The sequence below is a fragment of the Carlito syrichta genome, unplaced genomic scaffold, assembly GCF_000164805.1.
Source record: "Carlito syrichta isolate Samal-C Ts95f unplaced genomic scaffold, Tarsius_syrichta-2.0.1 Scaffold314728, whole genome shotgun sequence".
Taxonomy (NCBI): domain Eukaryota; kingdom Metazoa; phylum Chordata; class Mammalia; order Primates; family Tarsiidae; genus Carlito; species Carlito syrichta.
Genome location: NW_007258824.1, coordinates 137,190 through 161,386, shown reverse-complemented (window position 1 = coordinate 161,386; position 24,197 = coordinate 137,190). Strand labels below are relative to the sequence as shown.

Here is a 24,197-nt window from a genome sequence, read left to right as displayed (position 1 = left end):
AGCTCTGTAAAGTAGGCATTTTATTTTATAGATCAGACTGATTCTGAGGAGTAAAATACTCTGCTCAAGTTTTGTGGCAGACTAAGTAGCAGCACCTGGGCTGGAACCAAGGCTTGGCTGGCTCCAAAGTATTTAAAATTTCTTTCAAAACCATATATAAATGGTTTTACCTCCCTCCAGCAAAACAGTCACCCTCTGGGAAAAGGAAAATAATGTTTATAGAGGATAAAATGTGAGGTGATTTTGTTAAGATCCTCTGCTGGCTTACTCAAAAGGCTACTGCTTTTTGTTCAAGCTGACATAGCAAATCTGTGCTAGTAGAGAAAAAAATGATAAGATAATACCAGTAAGCAGTTTATTAAACAGCCTGCCATCCATCATTGGAATTTGGAACAATAATGATGCATTGAAAGTAAGTATTCATTCCAGGGTTTTTTCTTCTCTCCTCACAAATTCCTTCAATTCCAATATCTTTTCAGTAAATTGTTAACAGTAGTTTGCTCTTTTCCTTTTGGAAACAAGCCCAGGAACGAGAACGCACCAACAGCAGCTGTCACAAACCCAATGGTACTTATTGCTCGGCTGGCCTATAAGGAAACAAGAAACAACAAAAAACACATCTTATTCTAAAGACATCTCAGTGTCCTAAATGAAGCTTTAGCTTGTTTCCTAAGCTGAAGACTTGTTTTAATGTACAATGGATACATTTAAAGTTCAATATAAAATTAAAATTCTGTATGAATATAAAGAAATAAATTTATAATTTTTACAATTACATCAAAGATGTAGATAAATACACAAAGGTATATATTCCTTACATTTCAAAAGAACCCTGGCAGTCTATAAACTCATTATGAACACAGTCCTCATGAATCATCACAGTGCACTAGTGAGAGAATTTGCACTACCTACTTTACAAAACTTGGGATACTATAAGTGATTTTCCTGAGGTCATACCACCATGATGTTTAGAGACAGATTAAGCCTTCCAAACCCAGAGTCTCCCTCATTTGGCCCCCTAACCCTTAAATGCACACTTTGGCTTTGTTGGGTCTAGACCAGGGTATCGTGTGTATATGTGCACATATGTATGTTTTTTTAAAGTAATGTCTATTAGCAAAATAATTCAGAGATGTTATCTGATCTAAATACATATAAGTTCTTATTTAGTAGACACAATTTCTATTCTGATGAAATTCAAGAAAAGTCAATGTCGATGTCAAGTATCATGTCAAAAATTAATTTCTCATGTAGACAAAATAAAATAAACCACTCTCAAGATCAGTTGTCCACAAAGGAGTTCAGGCATTTATAACTTTAAGGGTATTAATCATCATCATGATGAGGGATCTAATGAATATTCATGATTTCCATGGCACTCAACTAGTATTACCTTCCATCTAAATGGGCTTGAGTGCAATTTTATGACCCAAAGGTCACATTCAGACACTTCAGAGTTATCAGATATTCTGAAAACATTTGTTCCCTCTGGAATTTAGGAATCAAGGCTTTCAAATAAAGAAAAACAATTTCCCCAAATGACTCTGGGGATCAGTCCAGAGCTGAAAAGCCTGACCCAGCTCGTATTTGAGCATGTCCTCTATCTAACCCACAGCTTCCACCACAGAGCCTGCCACCCACATATTACTGCAACATAATGCTACCTCTCTAACTGCAGCTTCCCGATTAGGAATAGGCAGCAAGGGCCAGGGCCAGGAGAGAGGCACATGACAGTATTTGTTCCACGTGTTTGCAGCATGTGTTCACTCTGCCATACCATCCCATGGTCGGCAGGGGCAAGGCCTGTAATTGTGACTCCCTGCCTCCTCTGCTCCAACCCCACCTTGCCAGGGAGAATGGCACTGGCAAGCAACTTGACTTTAGCACTGACAGATCCTGTTTTAGTTTATAATTTTAACTTTTATGTATTTGGTTATATTAAATTAATCACTACCTAAACTATTTCCCAGCAATCAGAATTTCTGCAGCACAGAGCTACCCATATAGCTTATGGGAGTGGGAAGAGGAGGAAGAGGCAGGAAGTGCAGAACATAAGATAAAATCCCAAAGATGGGACAGAGTCAATAATTAGACAAGGATTGAGGATTATATGACAACCCCAGCCCTAGATCAATTCCAGGCATATAGTGAGATCCCAGGAAGGTCTGATATAGGGAAATGGGACAATGAAAAAAATAGGAAGGTGATATTTGTCTTTAAACAGAGGCATCAAATGATAGCAGGATACAACCCTGGGAAAACGGCAGGATCCTGAGGTTAGGGTGGCCCCAGTTAGATGCAGACCTAACTGACTGGCTATCTTTCAGCCACTAGAAACATGAGATGTTACAGAAATCTCATAAATTTTAGAGGACTGGTGAGGGGATAGGCAACCTGATCTCAAGCCAAAGTCCCCTGATATAGCACAGGCCAGATACCACTAAAAGCCACTTTCAGCAGTGCATGCAGTTTCCCAAATCACAAATGTTAACTTATTTCAAATCTCATCCTAGATAACAAAATCTTATGTAATTGGGACAATCCCTTAGAGTTACCTGTAATGTAATCTGACCTGCAAGATTATAATGTCTCAGGATGTTCTTGGTGAACCAGCATGCATAAGAGTTTTTTTAATTCACAGCTTATTTAGGATTAGAAGATCACCAAATCTGACTGCATACTTTATCCTTTATAAGGATTTCTGTGTGTGGACTGCAATTGGCTCCTCATTCTGAGGATCTGTACATGCCCAGTGAAATATAGCCAAATCTGGAGTGGCTGCATCTAGACATCAGTGTAGCGGGGACACAGAAGACTGCAGGGTTTACCAAAATGCTTTTTCCTGAGACTTTAAGCCTGCAGTCATATGCACTGAAACACCATCAGGATGTGTTTATATGAATCTTGTTCAAGACTATTCTAGGGTGTGGGCCATCTTAAACAAACAGAGATGCATTTTAATAACTTGTTTGGACTATAATAGTAAAAAATGTTGTTTTTAGAAATTTTGTAAAATACAGAAAAGCCACAGACTAGGAGAAAACATTTGCGAAAGACAAACCTGATATATGACTGTTATCCAAAACATACAAAGAACTCTTAAAATTTAACAACAGGAAAATAAACAACCCAATTTAAAAATGGGCAAAAGATGAAAAGACATATCACCAAAGATTATATGCATATAAGTATATAAAAAGATGCTTAACAGCATATGTAATTAGTTAACTGAAAATTAAAACAACAATAAGATACCACTGTATGCTTCTTAGAACAGCAAATATTCAAAATACTGATAACATCAAATGCTGGCAAGGATGTGGAGTAATAGGAACTGCCACTCAATGCTGCAAAATGGTATAGTCATTGTGGAAGACAATTTGGTAGCTTTTTACAAAACTAAACATATTCTAACCATATGATCCAGCAAACATGCTCCTTAATATTTATGCAAAGGAACTGAACACTTACGTCCATACAAAAGCCTTTACATAGATGTTGATAGGAGCTCTACTTCTTAATTGCCAAAACTTGCAAGCAACCAAGATGCCCTTCAGTAGGTGAATGGATAAACTGTGATAGATTGATACAGTGGAATTCTACTCATTGCTAAAGATAAGTTAGCTATCAAGCCATGAAGTATAGAGATAATAACATTAAATACATATTACTAAGTGAAAGAAGCCAATCACAAAAGGCTATATACTATATGATTTCAGCTATATGATATTCTGCAAAAGGCAAAAAAACTATGGAGACAGTAAAAAAAATCACTGTTTGCCAGGAATTTGTGGGGAAGGAGGGATGAACAGGTAGAGAATAGAGGAGTTCTAGGGCGGGAAAATTATTCTTTATGATACAACAGCGGATGCATGTCATTATAAATTTGTCCAAAACCCATAAAAGTTATAACACAAGCAGCAAACTGTAATGTAAACTATGGACTTTGTTTGATAATGATGTACCAGTGCTGGTTCATCAGTTTTCAAAAAATGTATCATACTGATAGAAGACATTGATAGTGAAGAAGGCTATATACATGAGGCAAGGAAGAGAAAGAAATTGTACTTTAAGCTCAATTTTGCTTGAATCTTAAAACTGCTCTAGAAAATAAAGTCTACTGACTTTTTAAAAAAACACAGAAAAGCACAAAGCAGAAAAGAAGGTGGAATCACAGCCCTTCCACCCTTCTAATCTTTTTTATGCATTTATAATTTTTTAAACTGGAAAAATACATAGCCATTTCTCAAGAAAACTTTTATATGCTCAAGGCTCTGAAGTTTAAAGAGATTTTAAAAACTAAACTAGTACTAGATATTATTAGTAGTAACATTATTTATTGATAGTAATAAATAATCCAGTTGCTGTAGTTTCTATTTATTCAAAATTTTATTGACTATGCCAAAAAAATCAACAAAATTCCTAAATACTGTAATTAAAAATAATATCCATCATAGGCATGCTATCTATTGGGATAGAGAATACATAATATAGTATGCTAAGAGGCCTTAAATATCTCTATAATCTTTAAAACAATGTATTGATTAGAAAACTGATAAAACAGTGTGCCTAAGATCACTCAGCAAATAAATATTAAAGATAAAGTTCTAGTTTAAGTTAGGAGAACACCAACGCTTAGGAAGATTCTTACTATACTATCTTCATCAGAATCTGCTGGAGAAAAGTTTTACTATTTGTTGAAAAAAAATTAATTTTTCATGGGTTTTGAGTCTGGATAAGAAAGGCAAAAAGATGATGGATTGCAAGCTAAAGTCAAAGCAAGAAGATGGCTTTAAACTTTTTTTATTTAATAACTTTTTAAAATAATTGCTTATTTTTAACCACTTTATTGAAGTATGATTTATCAGAATTCAAAAAGCCATAGATATTTAATGTATTAACTTGATGAGTTTGGAGATAAGTATATCATGAACCATCATCAAAATCAATGCTATAAACTCATCTATCACCTCTAAAAGTTTCTTCCTAGTCCCTTCACTGGTTTTTGGTCTCACTTTTTGTTGTGTTTTGTTATTTTTTCCTTTTGTTGTAAAAAAACTTCACATAAGATAAATGTTAGCAAAATTTTAAGTATGCAAAACTGTATTATTAATCATAGATCCTATGTTGTATAGTAGATCTCCAGAACTTATTTTTCTTGAATAACTAACTGAAACTTTGTACCCTTTGATCAACACCACACCATTTCTAAAACTAACTAACTAAATAATAATCAGTTGGTAAGAATGGTGAATAACTTTATCATTAACAAAGAAAATGAATGAAACCTACTTCCTAGTTATACTTCTAGTTTTCAATGCACAGGTGACCAAGAATTTGTGTGTGCCCTCTATGTTCTAGCTCAGAAGATACATTGTTGCATGTGAGCAGAACATTAATTATGTTAATATATTTCCTAATAAGAATGAATTTCCAATTAAATTATTTCCTAATGAAAACAAATGTATCCTTCCATTATGTTCTATATTCCATTTTCCAACTTTGTTGAAAAGAATTGTAATCTTATTTCTTAGGACAGAAGTTTATGTAACTGATCCATCATTTCAAGATACTCAAAGTCTTTAATAAATTTGAGTTATTAAAACATTATGCTATTACTCTTCAAATTTTAGTCTCCTTTTTGAAGTTTTTATAAATAACAATTCCCTGGAGTTTAAAATATATTCAATTGTTTTTGACCTGTCAATTTTTGAAATTAAGACTTTTATATATATTTTGAATAAAGAAGACTTCCTCTTGATAATAGTTTTGTATATTCATTCTCTTATATCACCTTAATACATCTTTGGTTTATTTGATTGGTGGGATGACATGTAGGGAAAGGGCAATTAAATTAAGCATGCTGTTAGAAAACTGCCACACTACAAAATAGTGGTAGTGACTTGTTGGTTACTACTTTGCAATTTTGTTAACTGCAAAGCACTTAAAAAATATAATCAACTTATCCATTAAAAGTCATCCAGAAGCTCAGTGATTCAAAGAATCTACCTAAAACCACAAAATTTCATTGGAACTAGTCATTCAAGGAAAGAGATAACATTCGCAAGCCATCAAGGTATGTTATCGATTATCCTCTGTCTGCCAATGGCCAAGAATGCCCATCTATGGTTTTGGCAAGTGAGTTACCAAACAAGTCAACATTCTTTCCAGCATATTCTTTTCAGTATATGAGGTTACTAATTTGAGATTGCTATATGATTAGTAATAGGGGAAAAAAAGAAAGACTGAAAACAGTGACACCGACAGAAAGCTATGGTCTTGATTCTATTCCAAGTCTCTTCTAGCACAAATTTCATAATATTCATGTTCTAGCCTCAGTTTGTTCATTAACTTGCTGCATGACCTTGGATAACTCAATTCCTTTCTCTGTCCTTCAGTGTTATTATTTTGTTCTTTTCAGTTGTCTGAGGCCTAGAGACCTCATCAGAGCTAACAGTTATTAATTTCTCAATGTAAGAAACTTCTATCTCCTAAAAAAAACTCACCTGCTCTGAAACTCTTTCTCCATAGCGAAGTAAAGTCACGAAATGCTCACAGTTGTTAACAAATAAGTCATATGCCACCTCCTGTCCAACAACAAACTCTGACCGTTGTATGACTTCTTCCACAGGGAGAGGAGGGTATGTTTCATCATATTTATTGTTTATTCTATATGTGTCCTTTCCCACAACATCCTTCAAGAGTTGCATCTTTACCAGAGCCTTCGTGCTGAATATAGACTTGGCACTTGCATATGATGCAGGACTGCCATCTATAAGGAGAATTTTGGTTAGTAAGGTATAGTGACTCAGTCCAGTGAACTCCAGAGCCATCCAATAACTTTAGGAATGCTGGATGTGTAACCCTAACACTGTTCCTAAAGTACTATCAAACCAAAAGTCACTTAATTTTATCTGCCTTAAGCACGCATCCTGTAACTTATCAATAATACCCAATATTGTATGAGTGGGAATATAAAAAAAAAAACTTTTTCCTGTTCTGAAACCTGCATGGTATCCCTATATGGTGAAGGGTCAGCTGAGTCTCTACTTTTTTCTTGTCAGTTACTTTGGTAAAAAAAAAAGTAAGTTCTGAGCCTAAGGCTAACCTGGTAGGCATGGTCCACCAGATTGTGGCCTCATGTGTGTCCTACCCATTTGTTACAATGTCCTGTGGTGTGCCACTGTACTTTAGTTGTCTCTGTTGGAAGGATTTGCCTAGCACGCCAGGAGCCTCTGAATCCCGGCCTGCCAATGTCAGCATTTGAGGTGGGACAGATGATTCCTCAGGCCACAGGCCTAACACCAGGCCCTGGTCCTTCTCAGACTGCCCACAACTGTTATACCTAGTCATGTTCAGGCAAATCATGAGAGAAAGGGTTTACATAACCAGTATTTAGAAACTTTTCCTTTTAGTAATTACTAAAAGCAAACTTTTTTCCCTCTACTCTTTTGCCTATCCTCTTTCTCACTGGAGCAGCATTTCCAGTAACTTGCATACTGAAAGCTCTTACATATTACAAGTCGTTACAGCATATATATCCTAGTTAGAATTACTAAATTTATTTTTAATAGCCCAATGCAAAAATGAAAAAAACTGAAGCTTGGAGAGATAAAATAGCTTGGAAAATATCATAGTAGTTAAAAATAGAACTGAATTTCAATTTAATTCAGGAATTGAATTTCAATCTACAGAATCAAAGCTCAATGTTTATACCACATTAATATGGAGTTGAAGACATGGAAATAAGGAACCAAAACCAAAATCTCAAATTATTTTCCAGATGTGAAAACTTCAGAGATAATGTGAATGTAGTGGGTTACTTAGTGTTAATCACTGGACCCTGGAAACTAACAGCTCTGAGTCATAGATGTCATTTTATTTACCAATTTCCACTTACAATATTCTAGAACAAGAGGCAAGTATCTAAAATGTTGCAAAACCACTTCATTAAAATTCCCAGAAGTTCCCAAGATAGTAAGATTTAGGCCTATAAACACTTCTCTTTAAAGGCACCTTGAGGGAAAATATACTCCAGGTGATTTGTTATTTGCATATATGTTTAATAAATAAATTTGTGCTCAATTTTAAACATTAATACAGAATAAAGCAAACTAGAAATAAATAGAAATCATCCATACATTATCCCACCACCCAGAATAACTAACTATATTATTTTGATGTACTTCTTTTATGACTTATTAGTACATGTATAGGTGCTTGTATGTGTGTACATTCACATCTATACTTTTTTTTGCAAACTGGGTATCATATGACCTATTTCATTTTATTTTGACATTTTCAGATAAATATTATATCAAGACTATCTTGCATGCAATAAAACACATCCAGAAGTAAGATTTTCAATGGCTGTTATAGTCGCTATTATTTTTATCCACACAGCACCTCATCCGCCATTGTCCATTTCTTCCTGGAAACAACTCTGTCTAAGCCAATCACAGTATCCCATTCTCCTGGGCACAGTGATGGTTCAGTGATAGACATGGGGCTCACACTGTAGTGACTAGACTCTGTGTCTATGATTTTTAACTGTAACAGGCAGGCAACAGGTCTCGTTGGGTTACATGACTATAAGAATCAGAGCCTAAAGCAGCTTACAGTCATCATTTTAGCTTTTTAAAGGATACACAGTCTGAGAGAATAAAGACAGTATATAGGAAAAAATATACATGTGAGATGAAGAGTCTTAATCGTGATCAAACCCCTTGATGCAGGCGTCTCTGAGGACAGCACCACCTCTACCCTTTCTGTAGTTTCCTCATTGAAGTAATGAACATTCCTTAGTGAAGAATATTAGACACCTAATATTATGTAGTTAATTCATAATTTCTTTAACTATTTCCCTATCGAACATAAACTACTGTCTATTTTTAAACCATTATAAATGAAATAAAAGTGAATATCCCTATACCGAAATGTTTTTTACATCTCTAAATGTTTACCCAGAATAGATTCCTAGAAGTACAATTATAGGTTCGGAACACACGAACTATTAAGAGTCGTAACACAAATAGTTAAATTGTTCTTGTGAATGACTTTACCAATTTATATTATCATCAACAATATCTTTATGTTCATTTCACTATACCCTTATCAATATTGTTATCACTTTTTACCCTTTGCTAATGAGACAGGCATTGAATCCATCCTTGTTTTATTTTACAATTCCTTGATGACTAGAAAGTTGAAATTTTTAAAAAGGTATATTAGCTTTTGCTTTTCTTTCTTTATAAGTTGTTCATAATTTTTTACACATTTGTTTGTTGGGATTATGGTGTTTTCCATCCTCTCAACCTGGGATATACTTTCTCCAGATATCATCTGAATGATTTCTTCACCTCTTTCAAGTTTTTCCTCAAATGCCATTTTCTTATGAAATTTTCCCACTTCATTTAAAATTGCAGCACCCTACCCACCACCGCCCTGCCCTCAGCACTTCTCATCCCACCTCCTAGAGTTATTTTTTTCCATATCACTTATCTCCATTCTAACATTTATTTCTGTAACTTGCTCATGGTCCTTCTCTCCTACTAAGTTCCACTACACAGGGAAATGTCTACCTATCCCTAGCACCTAGAATAGCATTTAGCACATTCTATGCAATCTATAAATAGGTGTTGCATGAATTGAAATAATCTATTTATGTGTTACAGAAAGACACTGAAACTTGTCATGTTTGTGATAAATATTTCCCCCAGGTGGTATTTAATTTTGAGTTTTAAAAGAATTCAGAGGTTTTAAAATTTAATATGAATTGGCATCTGTGATTTCCTCAGTGCTACTTTAAAATATTTTAAAATATCCTTCCCTAAAGCTAGATTAGCCGGATTTATTTACTTTCTACATTTTATTTCTGTTTTGTTTTGCTTTATTATTTCATTCATTATTCCTTCCTATAACAAGAAAACTAAAAAGTTCTCAGTAGCTGCTGGAAATAAATCTCACCTACAGGTGCTATGTTGATAACATAACCATCACCCAAGTACAGAGCCCAGTGCTGATAGCCAGGACGGAACACTTCAATCAAGTCCCCTGGGTAGGGGTTACCAGGGTAGTTCAAACTGAAGCAATCATTAAGCGCCATCTGTAATGACAAACACAAAGAGGATCTAGCTGATACAACTTGCCAAAGAGAATCAGTTTAAGAATTCCATAGAAGCAGAAAGATACAGAATTTATTGAGACTATATTCCTTATTAAAACTTAAACTCACGCTACTATTCTTTTCTTTGAATGAGTTCCAGCACTGGATTATGTGTGCACAAGGGAATGAGTAAGAAATTTGTCTGTTATTGCTTAACTTTCTATAGTAATGCTTCTCATCTTATCAATTTCAGAGCCCTTTTATTAAAGTAAACATTCTATAATTCTCTTTAAATCCAGAAATTCATGTCTCATAACTTACCTATAGACAAAATTTCAAAAATATCCACAATTAAAATATGCCCTATTTGGAATAGAAGGGGGACATTTTTAAAAAAGGAAAGTAAATTTATAATATGTAAGTTTTATAATATATAAATTTTATTAAGTAAATGTCAGTCCATTACTACACTAAAAGACAAAATAAAGAGTCTTATTATATGCTTGCACTTTTTTAGCACAAAAAATACAGGCTTCAGGAGCACAAGATCAGAAATCTTTCAGCCTTTTATATAGCATCATAGTAAAATCAAGGAGAAGTATGGGTGGGTGCTAATATTCCATTAATATTAAAACTCTGCCAAAAATACCTTGTATTGCCAAACTTACTCTGTCATTAAGTTTAAGCAGAGATAGGTTCCAGGCTCAGATGGTTGTCCAGTCAGACATTCAAGGATAATGTAAAACACTTGGTTTTCTTGTTTGTTCACAACTATACTCTGTGGTGTAGCATGTATAGGCACTCTGGCTTCCACCCGGTAAATATCAGTGTCCTTTGTCACTGCAACAATCACAAATGCCACCACAGAGCTTCACCACTCTTCTTCCTGCCCCACTTACAGTCTGATTCCTCACTTACTGATTCCAGAAACCATACAAGGTGGTCAACAGTAGAAGTAGGACAACTTGGAAGGTTGGGGAGTTCATCACATTGATAAATATGTTTGACAATTCTGAGTTTGCTGAGTTTTTTTTCGTTTTAAATCAATACTTTTCAGAAAAAAACCTATAAGCCTCTGACAGTTGATTTTTATGGAAGGTTACATTTTCTATACATGGCATAGAATAGAATGACTCAGCAAGAATAAATTATAAATATCTATCAACTAACGAAGGGAGATTTAATGCTACATCCATGTTGAATCTCTAATTGACAACAAAGTGTTGCTTATTTCACTCTCATGCAGATGTACACACTCATTCACAGAAGAAATCCAAGTGCCAGAAATGGAAACTTCCAAATCTTCTAAATTATAATTATAATAGCATAGGCTAAGGACTTGGGAATACAGACTATGACTTTTCTGGCACTCTAAAAGTCTTTTTTACAACAATTATTATTGAAAGGGTGCTTTCCCAAGTATTTGTAGACCATCTGCTGAAAACTTCAATCATCATACTGTCACAGAGATGTGGCCAAATGTAAGCTGTCATCTGTTGAAAAATAACTATTAAAACAACTTTATGGAAACCATTAAGTCTAACCACTCTCTCAAATATATTTGAGTCTTATTAATATGGCAGTTCAAAATTTGACCACTGAGTACTAAAAGGAAAAATAGATAATGTACTATGATATAAACAAACACATTTCCTATGAATAGGAATCAGCAAGCACACACAGCTGCCTACTAGAATTGTGAAACCTAGCCAAAGCTTATAATAAAAATGACCATTTGAACAGGGGGCACTTTGTAGTGTAATATTTCTTTTCAAATGCACTATCTCAATTAACCTTATTTAATTGAGAAAAAACTCACAACTATTTGAGTTTATTATGGTATTATCCCATTTTACAGATAAAAGCCAACAGTAGCAAATGCCAAGCTTTGGAAAATAACCACTGAAACCCTTATATTATAAAATATAAAAGGAAAATAACTGGACTATATTAGTTTTATATTTGTGTTGACTTGAGCTCTTCTCTTAGTATTCTACTTGATACTTGTTAGTACTATGACTCTGGGCAAGTCACACAGATTGCGTCTCAGTTTCTTCATTTTGAAGACAAGCATAAAAAAATAGGACTGCCTTGTTTATCTAAAAAAAAAAAACTGTTGCAAATAACTCTTCATGAACTGGTAAATACTGTTGTTAATGCTTTGAGAACTGGCAAAAGCTGGACAGATGGATTAGAGAGAGTTAGCTATTTACAAAGGCTGTGATTGATTCTTAGTTTATGTGAAATTTTATTTCCTTATCCTATCTTCCAGCCATGATAATTATGTGAGATGGATGATTCTACCGCAAAATTCAATTTCTGACACATAGTTTATAAACTGATTCAGGAAGTGCAAGTTCACTGATTTCATAAAACCTATCATATTTATAAAGAGAAACAATAGGATACTAAGGAAAAAGTTTCATATAAATAACCCTTCAAGAAACTAAGAGAAGAGCCTGAAGTCTAAAATGTAAGGTGAAAAGTGAGTTCTGACACTGCATACTTAGAGTCATAGTAATTTACTACAGAAAGGTACTTCAGAAATTATCAAACCCAATGGTCTCCAAACTTATTTTAGTACTGAGAATCTTGTTTCAAACCACATATTAGCTACAATCACAAGAACATAAAATGTAGCACTGCCCTGGATAAAGTCAAGGAGCCCATGAGAACCCTACATACTCCTTACCCCCACTGCTGCTGTTACTGAGGCTTCCTGGTACCCCAAAACTTCTACAAATGCAACTTAAATAATATCTATCTAGTCTTAGGCCAGCACCCACACTTTCAAGATAAAGAAAGAATTAGGCAGGCAATTCAACTGGCCAATATCATACACTATCATATGAAAGATTTTAAACAATTGATGTTGAAGCAACTGGATATCCATAGGCAATAAATAAATAAATATTGACCTAAATCTCATCCCTTATACAAAGATTATTTCAAAACGGATCATAGACTTAAATTAAAATGTAAAATCAGCCAGGCATGGTGGCACACGTCAGTAATCTCAGTACTTTGGGAGGCTAAGGCAGGAGGAATGCTTGAGCTCAGAAGTTTGAGACCAACCTGGGCAACATAGCAAGACCTTATCTCAACAAAAAAACAAAAATAAAAAAATTAGCTAGGTGTGGTGGCACATGCCTGTAGTCCAAGTCAGAAGGGAGGCTGAGCCAGAAAGATCTCCTAAGCCTAGGAAGTCGAGGTTGTGGTGAGCAGTGAGAGTGCCACTGTACTCCAGCCTGGGCAAAAGTGAAACCTTGACACAAATTAAATAATAAGAAATAAAATAAATGTAAAACTATAAAACATAGGAAGTTTTCAAAGGATAGACCAAGAATTCTTAAACTTGATATAAAAGTATGATCCATAACAGGAAAAATTGATAAACTGTTGTTGTCAAGATTAAAAACTTTTATACTGTGAACAATCCTGCTAAGAAGATGAAGAGACAAGCTTGGGTGAGAAATTTGCAAAACACTTACCTGAGACTAGTATATAGACCATACCAAAAAAACAAACAAACAAAAAACCCCCCAAACCTCAACAATGTAAAAGCAAAATATATGATTTGAATGTAGGCAAAAGACATGAAGACACATTTTACCAAAGAAGGTACACAGATATCAAGTAAGTCATTTCACATCATTAGCCACTAGGAAAATGGAAATTAAAATCACATTGTGGAGACCTCAGCAACATAGTGGAATAGGAGGCTCCTAACTATCCTTTCTACCAGATACATAAAGCAAACAACTACACATAGATCAGTTCTCTCCAAAAGAAAGCCAGAATTCAGTTGAAAGACTCCTGCACACTGAATAACTGGGAAAATATTCACATCAAAATGCACAGGAAAAGCAGAGATAAATTCATGCACTAACCCTACCCTGAGCCCAGCACCTTATAATTGGGAAAGAAATCCAAACATCCAGCATGTTCCCAACTTTTACTCTCCCTGTTGAAAGGCTTGACTCTTAAATCACCACACCTGTGAAACAGCAGGGACAGGGCATTGAAGGATTTCCCTCAAGTACACAAAACAAAGGGAGGTTTCACAGCGCACCAGAACTACCAGCTGTTGTAGGACCTAGAATCAGACTAGCTTCTAATCTCCCCCTGGAAAGGGTTTGGCTTTCCTAGCAGTTCAATGTGGTTCTTGTCTCTAACAAGCCAGTATCTGCAGGCCCATATAGTAAATAAAGAAAAAAACTCTTCAAGCCTGAACAGGAAAGATAGTACTCCCTGCATCTTCTTCCCCAGCTTGCTTCAGTGACAATTCCACTCCCATATTTTTTCCCTGGAAAGTAGTTGGAGGTCTCTGCTGGTAAGAACACAAGGGACAGTATCATTCTCTCACCACACCTCCTTCCCTAGTTGTTCCTGAGATAAATTCCTGCAATCTCTCATTAGGGTGAGGCTGGGGAAACCTCTCCATTCCTGAAAGAAAAAAAGGGATATTCCTGTATCTTCTTCCTTGACTGGTATCAGTGATAACTCCAGACCAGAAGGCTCCCTAAGCAAGAAAGATCTGAGACTTCTGGCTTTAACAGAAGAGTGGGAACTCCCTGCACGTCTTTTCTCCCACTTGTTCCAGCAATAATCCCAGCTCTGTAATCTCTCTATGGAAAGAAGTTGAAGCTTCTGCCAGCAAGAATAGGAAGGAATGACACTCCCACATCTCCCCTGGCTTACTCTAGAAATAAACTCCTACAATCTCTAACTGGAAGGAGGCAGGGAGATCTTTCCATACCTAAAAAAAAAAAAGTAGGCACTCCCTGCACCTTCTTCCCTGGCTTGTTCAGTGAAAACTTTAGACCAGAAGTTTCCCCTGCTAGGAAAGTATGAGACTTTTACTTGGTCAAACAGGAGAGTGGGTATTCCCTGCTTCCCTTTTCTGGCTTGCTCCAGCAATAAAATCAGATCTGCAGACTCTCCCTGAGAGTAGTTTCTGTACACATTAAGTTCTCCAACTTTTACAGCCTCCACACAAGGGACTGGCTCCTAAAACACCTAGTTCTGGGAGTTGGCAGCACTCTATACTTCTGAGTTTCATAGATTACAGAGAACAAAAAGGTGACTTTTAAACTTGCAAATGTTCAGCAGCTATCTCCCAAGGTTCAAAGTGAGCAGTCTGGTCAAGAGTACAGGCATCTGCCTCAGAATTTCCTAGAATGAGTGGAAATAAACTTTGGCTCTCAGCTTTTCTACAAAGAAAAAAGAAACTGGAACACATATCTAACGCCTCAATCTCTCCAGTTGCATCCCAAGTAGTTGGTTTCTATCCTACCTCTCTCAAGGAAAAAGCATGACTTGGGGTCAAGGAGGCCACTAAGAACAACAACAGCAAGCTAGACAAACACAAAGAGGTGAAAGGCATTCAAAATCTCTGGCTATGCTGACTGGGAATGAACATCTCCTACACAAGACCAGTTCAGCAAGATAATGACAGATGGTTCTTTTATCTAAAGTGCAGAAACCAACATAGAGAATGTAGGAAAATAAAGAAACATAGAAATATGTTCCAAATAAAAGAACAAGATAAATCTCCAGAAACTGACTCTAATGAAATGGAAATATGTCATTTATCTACAGGGAATTAAAAAAGGCAGTCATAAAGATATTCACCAAAGTAAGAAGAGCACTGCATGAACAAACTGGGAATTTGAGCAATGAGGCAGAAAATATTTTAAGAGTACCAAACAAATCACTGACTTGAAGAATATAATAATTGAACTTGAAAAATTCAGTAGAGAGGCTCAATAGCTGACTAGATCAAGCAAACTTGATAACTGGTCATTGAAAATAATACAATCTGAGGAACAGAAATAAAAAAGAATGAAAAAAACTGAAACAGCCTAAGGGACTTATGGGACACCATTAAGCATAATAATATATGCATTATTAGTGTACAAGGAGGAGAAGAGAGAAAGGAACAGAAACCATCCGAAGAAATACAGTGAGTCCTCATTTAATGAAATCAGTAGGTTCTTAGAAATTACAACCTGAAGTAAAACAACATATCATGAAGCCAATTGCTTTTCAACATTATAACAAAATGATGTTGAATGAAATGATGTTATTCGAGGACCTGCTACGTGCTGTTTTGCTTCAAGGTGCAGTTTCCAAGAACCTATAGGCAGCTTTAAATGAGGACCTACAGTAATAGCCAAAAAGCTCCTCAGATTGGGGAAGATCCAGGAAGCTCAACAAACATTTTATGAATCAAAAGAGACCCACACCAAGACATTAAAATCAAACTGTTAAAAGTCAAAGACAAAGAGAGACTATTGAAAGCTAAAAGGGAAAAGTAGTATGTTGCATTCAAGGGAACCCCCATACAGACTATCAAGATTTTCTACAACAGAAATCCTGCAGACCAGAAGGGAATGAAATGATGTATTCAAAAAAAGGGTGGGGGGAAACTGTCAACCAAGAATACTATATCTAGCAATCTTATCCTTCAAAATAAAGGAGAAAAATTTTCTCAGACAAACAAAAGCTGAGGAAATTTATCATAATTAGCCCTGTTTTACAAGAAATGCTAATAAGAGTCCCTCAAGCTGAAGGAAAAAAGTTATTTTGTAGCAACATGAAGATATAAAAAAAATTAAACAATCACTGGTAAAAGTAAATACACAGTCAAATGCAAAACATATATGGTACAATATAATGGTAGTGCAAAAATAAATTATATCTCTAGTGTGAAGGTTAAAATACAAAACTATTTTACACAACAATAGCTATATTTGTTAAAAGACACAAACTATAAAAAAGTGTCAAAAAAACCAAATTATCCAGGAAAGGAGAGTAAAAGTGCAGAGTTTGTGGAAATGATCAAAGTTATTATCTGCTTAAAACAGACTGTTATTAGTAGGTTGGTGCAAAAGTAATTGCGGTTTTTAAATTGTTAATATTTGCCATTTGATATTGGAACACATTCTTAAATAAATGTGGTTATGCTATACATCATTTTAATGTGTATTTGTCACTTTATTTTTTTTGTTTTGCCAATGACCTATTACTTGTGGTTTGTTTTATATTTATTTTAGACTATGGAAATGATGTTAGATAAAAAGCAAATTTCAGTTATTTTCTTACTCAAGTTCAAAATGGGTCATAAAGCAGCAGAGACGACTCACAAAATCAGCAACGCATTTGGCCCAGAAATTGCTAACAAATGTACAGTGCAGTGGTGGTTCAAGAAGTTTTGCCAAGGCAACGAGAGCCTTGAAGATGAGGAACATAGTGGCTGACCATCAGAAGTTGACAATAACCAAGAGCAATCATTAAAGCTGATACTCTTACAACTACATGAAAAGTTACCAAAGAACTCAACATTGATCATTCTACAAGTCATTCGGCATTTGAAACAAATTGGAAAGATGAAAAAGCTTGGTACGTAGGTGCCTCATGAGCTGAATGAAAATCAAAAAAATCATCATTTTTAAGCATCATCTTCTCTTATTCTATGCAACAATGAGTCATTTCTCTTGAATCTCGAAGCATGGATTTTTATGCTACAGGAACAAACACACTTATTGCTCATTGGTAAAAATGTGTTGACTGTAATACTTCCTATTTTGATTAATAAAGATGTATTTGGGCCTAGTTATAAGGATTTAAAATTCATGGTACAAAACTGAAACTACATTTGCACTAACCTAATAGTATAAGATGTTTTATGTAAGCCTTATGGCAATCACAAAAATAAAATACTTGCTAGATGAACAAAAGATAAAAAGAAAGGATTCAAAATATACCAGTAGAGAAACATCATCAACTTGTAAAGGAAAAGACAGAGGGAAACAGAAACAAAGAATTTACAAATTAACCTGAAAAATAACAAAATGGCAATAGTAAGTCCTCATCTATTAATAATTACTCTGAAATGTAAATGGATTAAATTATCTAAACAAAAGACATCAAGGGGATGAGTGGATTTTAAATAAAGACACAATTATATGCTAACTTCAATTTTAAGGACACACATAAGCTGAAAGTGAAGGGATGAAAAAAGATACCTCACAAAATGAAAAAAAAAAAGGGCAGGAATACTTATATCAGACAAAAGACACTTTAAGTCAAAAACAGTAAAAAAGGGACAAAGAATATAATAACAAAAAAATAATAACAAAGGGGTCAATTCATAAAGAAACTATAATAATTGTACATCTATATGCACCTAACATTGAAGCACCTGAATATATACAACAAATATTACTAGATCTGAAGGCAGAGATAGTATGCAATACAATAACAGTAGGAGAGTTTGATACCCCACTTTCAACACTGGACAGATCATCAGAATAGAAAAATCAATAAGGAAATACTGCACTTCAGACCGAAGTTGAACTGCACTTCAGACCAAATAGACCTAACAGATATTTACAGAAAATCCAACAACAGAATACACATTTTTTCCCAAGTGCATATGGAATATTCTTCAGCATAGATCATATGTTAGGTCACATAACAAATTTTAACAAATTTAAGAAAACTGAACTCATATCAAATATCTTTTTTGATCACAATGGCATGAAACTAGAAATCAGTAAAAAAATGAATCTTGGAAAATGCACAAATATGTGGAAAGTAAACAACATGCTCCTGAACAATCAACAGATCAAATAAATAATTAAAAGAGGACAATTAAAAATCGCAAGACAAACCTAAATAGAAACAAAACAGCCAATTTTATGGAATGTAACAAAAGCAGTCCAAAGAAGGAAGTTCAGAAAAAGAAGACCTCAAATAAACAACCTGATGTTACACCTTAGAGAACTAGAAAAAGAACAAATAAATTCAAACTTAGCAGAATAAAGGAAATAACAAAGATCAGAGCAAAAATAACAAAACAGAGACTAGGAAAACAATAGAAAAGATCAACAAAACTAAAAGATTTTTTTTTTAAAAGATAAAATTGAAAAACATTTAGTAAGACTAATAAAGAAAAGATAAACTAACAAAGATAAATCCCAAATAAGTAAAATCCAAAATAAAAAATGATACATTACAACTGACATTCCAGAAATACGAGGGGGGACCCCAAAAAACCCAAAATTTATTTACAAAAAATGTGTATTTATTCTTACATGTTTAAATTTCAGTCACCTTCAAAGTACTCGGTTTTTTGCAGTACATCTATCATAATGCTTTTCCCACTGTTTAAATAGTTTTTGAAATGGTCAATTTGGATGCCTTTTAGTGTTTCTGCCATTTTTCTTTCCCTTTGAGGACTTTTTCATCCAGGGAAACAAACAAAAAAAGTTGCTTGGTGCAAGATCAGGTGAATAGGGAGGGTGGGGCACAAGGGTCATGTTGTTTTGGGTAAAACCTGTTTGACACTCAATGTGGTGTAGGCAGATGTGCTTGTAAATCATCCATCATGAATTGGGCAAATATGTTGAAAAATTCTTTTTAAAACTCACTGAAGCTGAACACAGTCTCTCATTAACAACACTATCTCATACACTGATGCCAATGAGTTCCTAGAACACTTACCTAGCAGGGGAAGCCTGTGCGTGCAAGGAGCCCATCCTTCAAAAAATAATTCTGTTTTTTGGGGGTTCCGCCTCACACAATAGCTCATAAAAGACTACTATCAACAACTACGCATCAATCAAATTGAATAACCTAAAAGAAACAGGCCAACTTCTAGAAACCTACAACCTACCAAGACTGAGTCAGGAAGAAATATAAAACCTGAATAGACCAATAATGACTAAGGAGATTAAATCAATAATAAAAAGTTTCCTAACAACAAAAGCCTAGGATCTGATGGCTTCATGGGTAATTTCCACCAAACATTTCAAGAAGAAATAATACCAATCCTTCTTAAACTCTTGCAAAACGCCGAAGAGGAACACTTCCAAACTCATTTTATAAAGCTAGTATTATCCTTATACCAAAGCTAGACAAGGATGCTACAAAAAAAGAAAACTATAGGCCAGTAACCCCTGTGAAAACAAATAACAAAGATATTCAACAAATTCTAGCAAACTGAAGTTAATAGCACATTAAAAGGGGCATTCACCATAATCAAGTGGAATTTATTCCAGGAATGCAAAGAAGGTTCAACACATGTAAATTAATAAATGTGATAGCCCATATCAGCAAGAGTAAAGGGTGAAAACTACAAGTATCTCAAGTAGATGCCAAAAAAAAAAAAAAATTGTCAAAATTCAACATTCACTCATGCTATAAATTTTTTTTTTTTGACTTGGAGTCTCACACTGTTGCCCAGACCGGAGTGCAGTGGCACGCTCCCGGCCACCGCAGCCTTGACCTGCTGCGCTCTGGCGATCCTTCCGCCTCAGCCTTCCAAGTAGCTGGAACTACAGGGGTGCACTACCCCACCCAGCTAATTTTTTTTTTTTTTAATTTATTGTAGAGATGAGGTCTCGCCAAGTTGCCCAGGAGGGTCTCGAACTCGCGGGCTCAAGCAATTCACTCACCTCAGCCTCCCAAAGCGTGGGATTACAGGCTGAGCCACTGAGCCTGGCTGCTATAAATTCTTAAAAACAAATATAGAAGGAATGTGCCTCCTCAACACAATAAAGGCCATCTATGATAAGCCCACAGATACTATCATATTCAAAGGTAAAAAAGTGTAAAGTTGTTCCTCTAAGATCTGGAACAAGACAAGGATTCCACTCTCAGTCTTCATAACAGTAAGAAATGGAATACATTCCTTTTCTTTTAAAATGATCAATTTGCAAGTATTCTGCTACAGAAAATGGAAAAATATGTCAGTTGGCTTGACTGAAACTTTCTATAATGAATATATAGATCAAAACACATTGTATCCCATAAACTACTATTTATCCATTTAATAAAAAAATTACAACGAGGTATCTTTATATACCTATCAGGAGAGAGAAAATAAAAAGTCATGACAATACAGAATGATGACATAGATGCAGATTAACTAGATCACTCATTCACTGCTGGTGGCAATGAATAGCCGATCTAAAAAAAGCTTAGAAATTTTTTTAAAAATTTAACTTGTAACTACTATGTGATCCACAACTGCACTTCTAGTCATTCATCCTAAAGAATAAACAAAATGAAGATCTATATCCACCCCAAAACCTGTACATGACTGTTTATAGCAGCTTTAATCATCATAGCCCCAAATTGGAAACAATCCAGATGATGGGTAAATGGTTTAAAAAAACTGTATACAGGTATACCACAGAATACTATTAAGAAATAAAAAGACACTATTGATGCGTGCAACAACAGAGTGAAAATGTGCCAAAATGTCACACCATATAATTCCATTTGTATCTTAAAATGACAGAATTATTAAAAATAGAACACAGTGGTTGCCAGGAGTTAAGGAAGTAGTAGGAAGAAAGTGGGTGTGGCTATAAGAGAGTAACATGTGGGATTCTGGTGGTGATGGAATATTCTGTTATACTGGCTAACAATTGTGAGCTGATTATTATGATCACCATTTTACAGATGAGGAAACCAAGACTCAGATTAAGTGCCAGTCTCATGGGCAGTAAGTAACAAAATTGGAATTCAATTTCAAATCTAGCTTCTTACTCCAGACTTCATGCTCCTTTTTTATATCACATCATTAACCAAAAGAAATGCTACTAAACATCATTTCACCTTTTCCCTCTTCCCACTCTTTAGAAGCTGAAAAAGCACCCAAATACGTATTTCATATAACACCACAGGAAGACTTTAAACAATTATATGCAGAACCAGCGAGTATTGGAATGTGGAGCCTTGTTGGGGAAACCCTGCTCCTTTCCTGTCAGGGAAGTGTCATAGTGGGGCGAGAAGCATCTATAAAGTGCTCTGACTACATCCTGGGTAAATGGCTAGAACCTGACTGATTGGGTAATTTAAGCTTACATGGACCACATCTACCAATTTTCTTCAGGCACAATTGTGTAATATAGTGCTACATAAGTATAAGATAACATAGAATCAATTAAAGATAAAGTCCTCTACTACAATCTTTAGGGAATAATGTGTTGTTTTAAGAGTACATCTGCACAGAATCCTATGAATAGTTTATAATAAAGAATGGTATAAAGGTAAGTCTAAAATGTCCCATTTTAACTGTCAAAACAGGCTGCTCTCTTTATGTTAGTCCATGTTAGTCCCTGGGGATGCATCAAAAGAAAGAAATGCTTCCTGCGCAGAAAGGGAGAGGGTGATTAAATGCAGTTAATGTCCAAGAGGCTGCCTGTGTCACAGGAATACTAAGAGCATTTTTTCACCAACCACTTCCAAGAATGCTACTGGAAGTCTGAAACAGGATCACAGGTCACCACAGGATACATACACCTAGTTCAACAGTTTGATTTCATTTGGACCCTTTCCCAATCCAGCTGCATTTTTCATTCATAGTCCCGCTACACTGAGATGATGCCATGTGCTCTCAGACTGTAGTTCACACAGCCTCAGGACTGCCAGGATCCTTGGTCCAACACTTTCACTCTACAAAGGAGGCTCCACTCCTTGGCCAAATTAACTATCCTCTGCCACAGCACTGTCATGCTCTGCTTGGAATCCTTCCAAGGCTTCCCACTTCCTACCTTGCTCCCACTGTACTCATGCCATCCTTATTCATCTCTACATTCAAGGCAAACTAAACTCTTCGTTATTCTTCACATTCAGTTTTGCTTTGTTTTATGCCATCACTCAATCTTCCACCTAAAACGCCCACTTCCAAATGCCCCCAAGCACTCCATTCTTAAAGATCCAGGTTGGATGCCACGTCTTCCCTAAGGTCTTTCTCCGATCCACCAGAAATGACATCTGAGTTTCCAAAGACATCATACCCAAAGGTCCCTCCACTCCCTACAGCCGCGTCAGCTACTGGCGTCCGAGGGCTTTTTCTCCTGTGCTCTTTTCCGAGGGCTGCTCCTCGTTATCGCTCTACCTTCCGTTTCTAGCAGAGAGCCTGGCACAGAGAAGTGCCAAACAAACGTTTAATCAATGAAGGAACGAGGAACTTGCAACCAGAGAGGACACGCGTGGCTGAGCCTTTCCAGCGCGTAAGTCATATTAATAGTCCTGAATGCCATGTTTCCAAAATCTAATCTAATAATTACTTGTGTTACTTTTCATATTCACTTCAGGGAGGACAGGAGGTTTAAATTTAAAGGCCTCCATACGCTGATTGGGTTTCTAGTCTCACTTCCGTCCATTAACAGTTGTGTGACTTTGGGTTTCTAGTCTCACTTCCGTCCATTAACAGTTGTGTGACTTCGGGAAGCCAGTTCCTCTTTCCCTGTGTGTGGACTCAGCTCTCCCACTTGATTAAAAAAGGGGGAGGGGGCGGGCTGAATAAGACGGAATGTTCTGGAATCATTCGAACCCGCCCCGTGGGATGGTTGGCTTCGACACGGCTGCCTGGACGCCTAGAGGTCCTCCCTCCTGGCCCCGCACACCTCACTCTGAAGCCCGGACCCTCTTCTCGCAGCGGGCGGCCGCGGCGTGGGTCCCGGGGTCCCCCGTGGCCCGGCAGCCGCTGACCCTCCTGCTGGCTGCCGCGGGACGACTCCATCCGCACCGCGGCGAGGCCAGGGCGGCAACAGCCGACCGCTCAGGGCCGCCTTCCAGGGCCAGCGCCAGCCCCAGCCCCGCCGCGCCGCGCCGGCCCCGTCGCGAGTCTGCGACGCCCGCGCTCGGCGACGACGCACCAGGCCCGGGATCCAGACGCCGCGGGGCACGCCCGAGCCTCGGGCGACCGGGGAGCGGCCCCCTCCGCCCAGGAGGCGGGGCATGGTCGCTAGGGCCAGACCCCGCGTCTTCCGGAGGCCTCCGCGCGCGCCCGCCCGCCGGTGGGCGACCGCCTTCGTGCGTCCTTACGCAGCCACCTCCGCACCCGCACGCAGGCCGCCGTCTCACCTCGAGGAGCGCGCTCGCCGCGCAGGGATACACTCAAACTCAACCTTGGGAGCGCAGCTTAGTCCCGTGCTTGACCATCACTCCCCCCTCCCAGCACTGGGATGTCTGTGCAACAAACTCTCATGGTGCCAGGTACTGTGCTAAGGCGCTGCGGCTGTAAAGATAATCGGTTTTGTTGAGTCCAAAATGTTAGAAAACACTCAAT

General features: G+C 36.7%; 1 protein-coding gene across 1 annotated transcript; it reads right to left on the bottom strand.

Annotated features, from left to right (window-relative positions):
- Positions 1-333: 333 nt before the first annotated feature.
- Positions 334-23,868, bottom strand: HRASLS (HRAS like suppressor). The gene is made up of 4 exons (XM_008071811.1): positions 23,533-23,868; positions 9,967-10,105; positions 6,507-6,772; positions 334-587 (listed from the first exon to the last, which is right to left on the bottom strand). Exons 1-4 carry the CDS (start codon positions 23,866-23,868, stop codon positions 459-461), a joined length of 870 nt encoding a protein of 289 aa, XP_008070002.1. The 3' UTR covers positions 334-458.
- Between the last annotated feature and the right edge of the window lie 329 nt (positions 23,869-24,197).

Bases quoted from the DNA above. Each gene is read 5' to 3' on its own strand.
- HRASLS (XM_008071811.1), bottom strand. From the start codon at position 23,868: ATGCCCCGCCTCCTGGGCGGAGGGGGCCGCTCCCCGGTCGCCCGAGGC. The intron at 10,106-23,532 runs GTGTGCGGGGCC...TTGTCATTACAG, and splicing joins GGTCCGGGCTTCAGAGTGAG to ATGGCGCTTAATGATTGCTT. The intron at 588-6,506 runs GTGAGTTTTTTT...GTTTCCTTATAG, and splicing joins GAGAAAGAGTTTCAGAGCAG to GCCAGCCGAGCAATAAGTAC.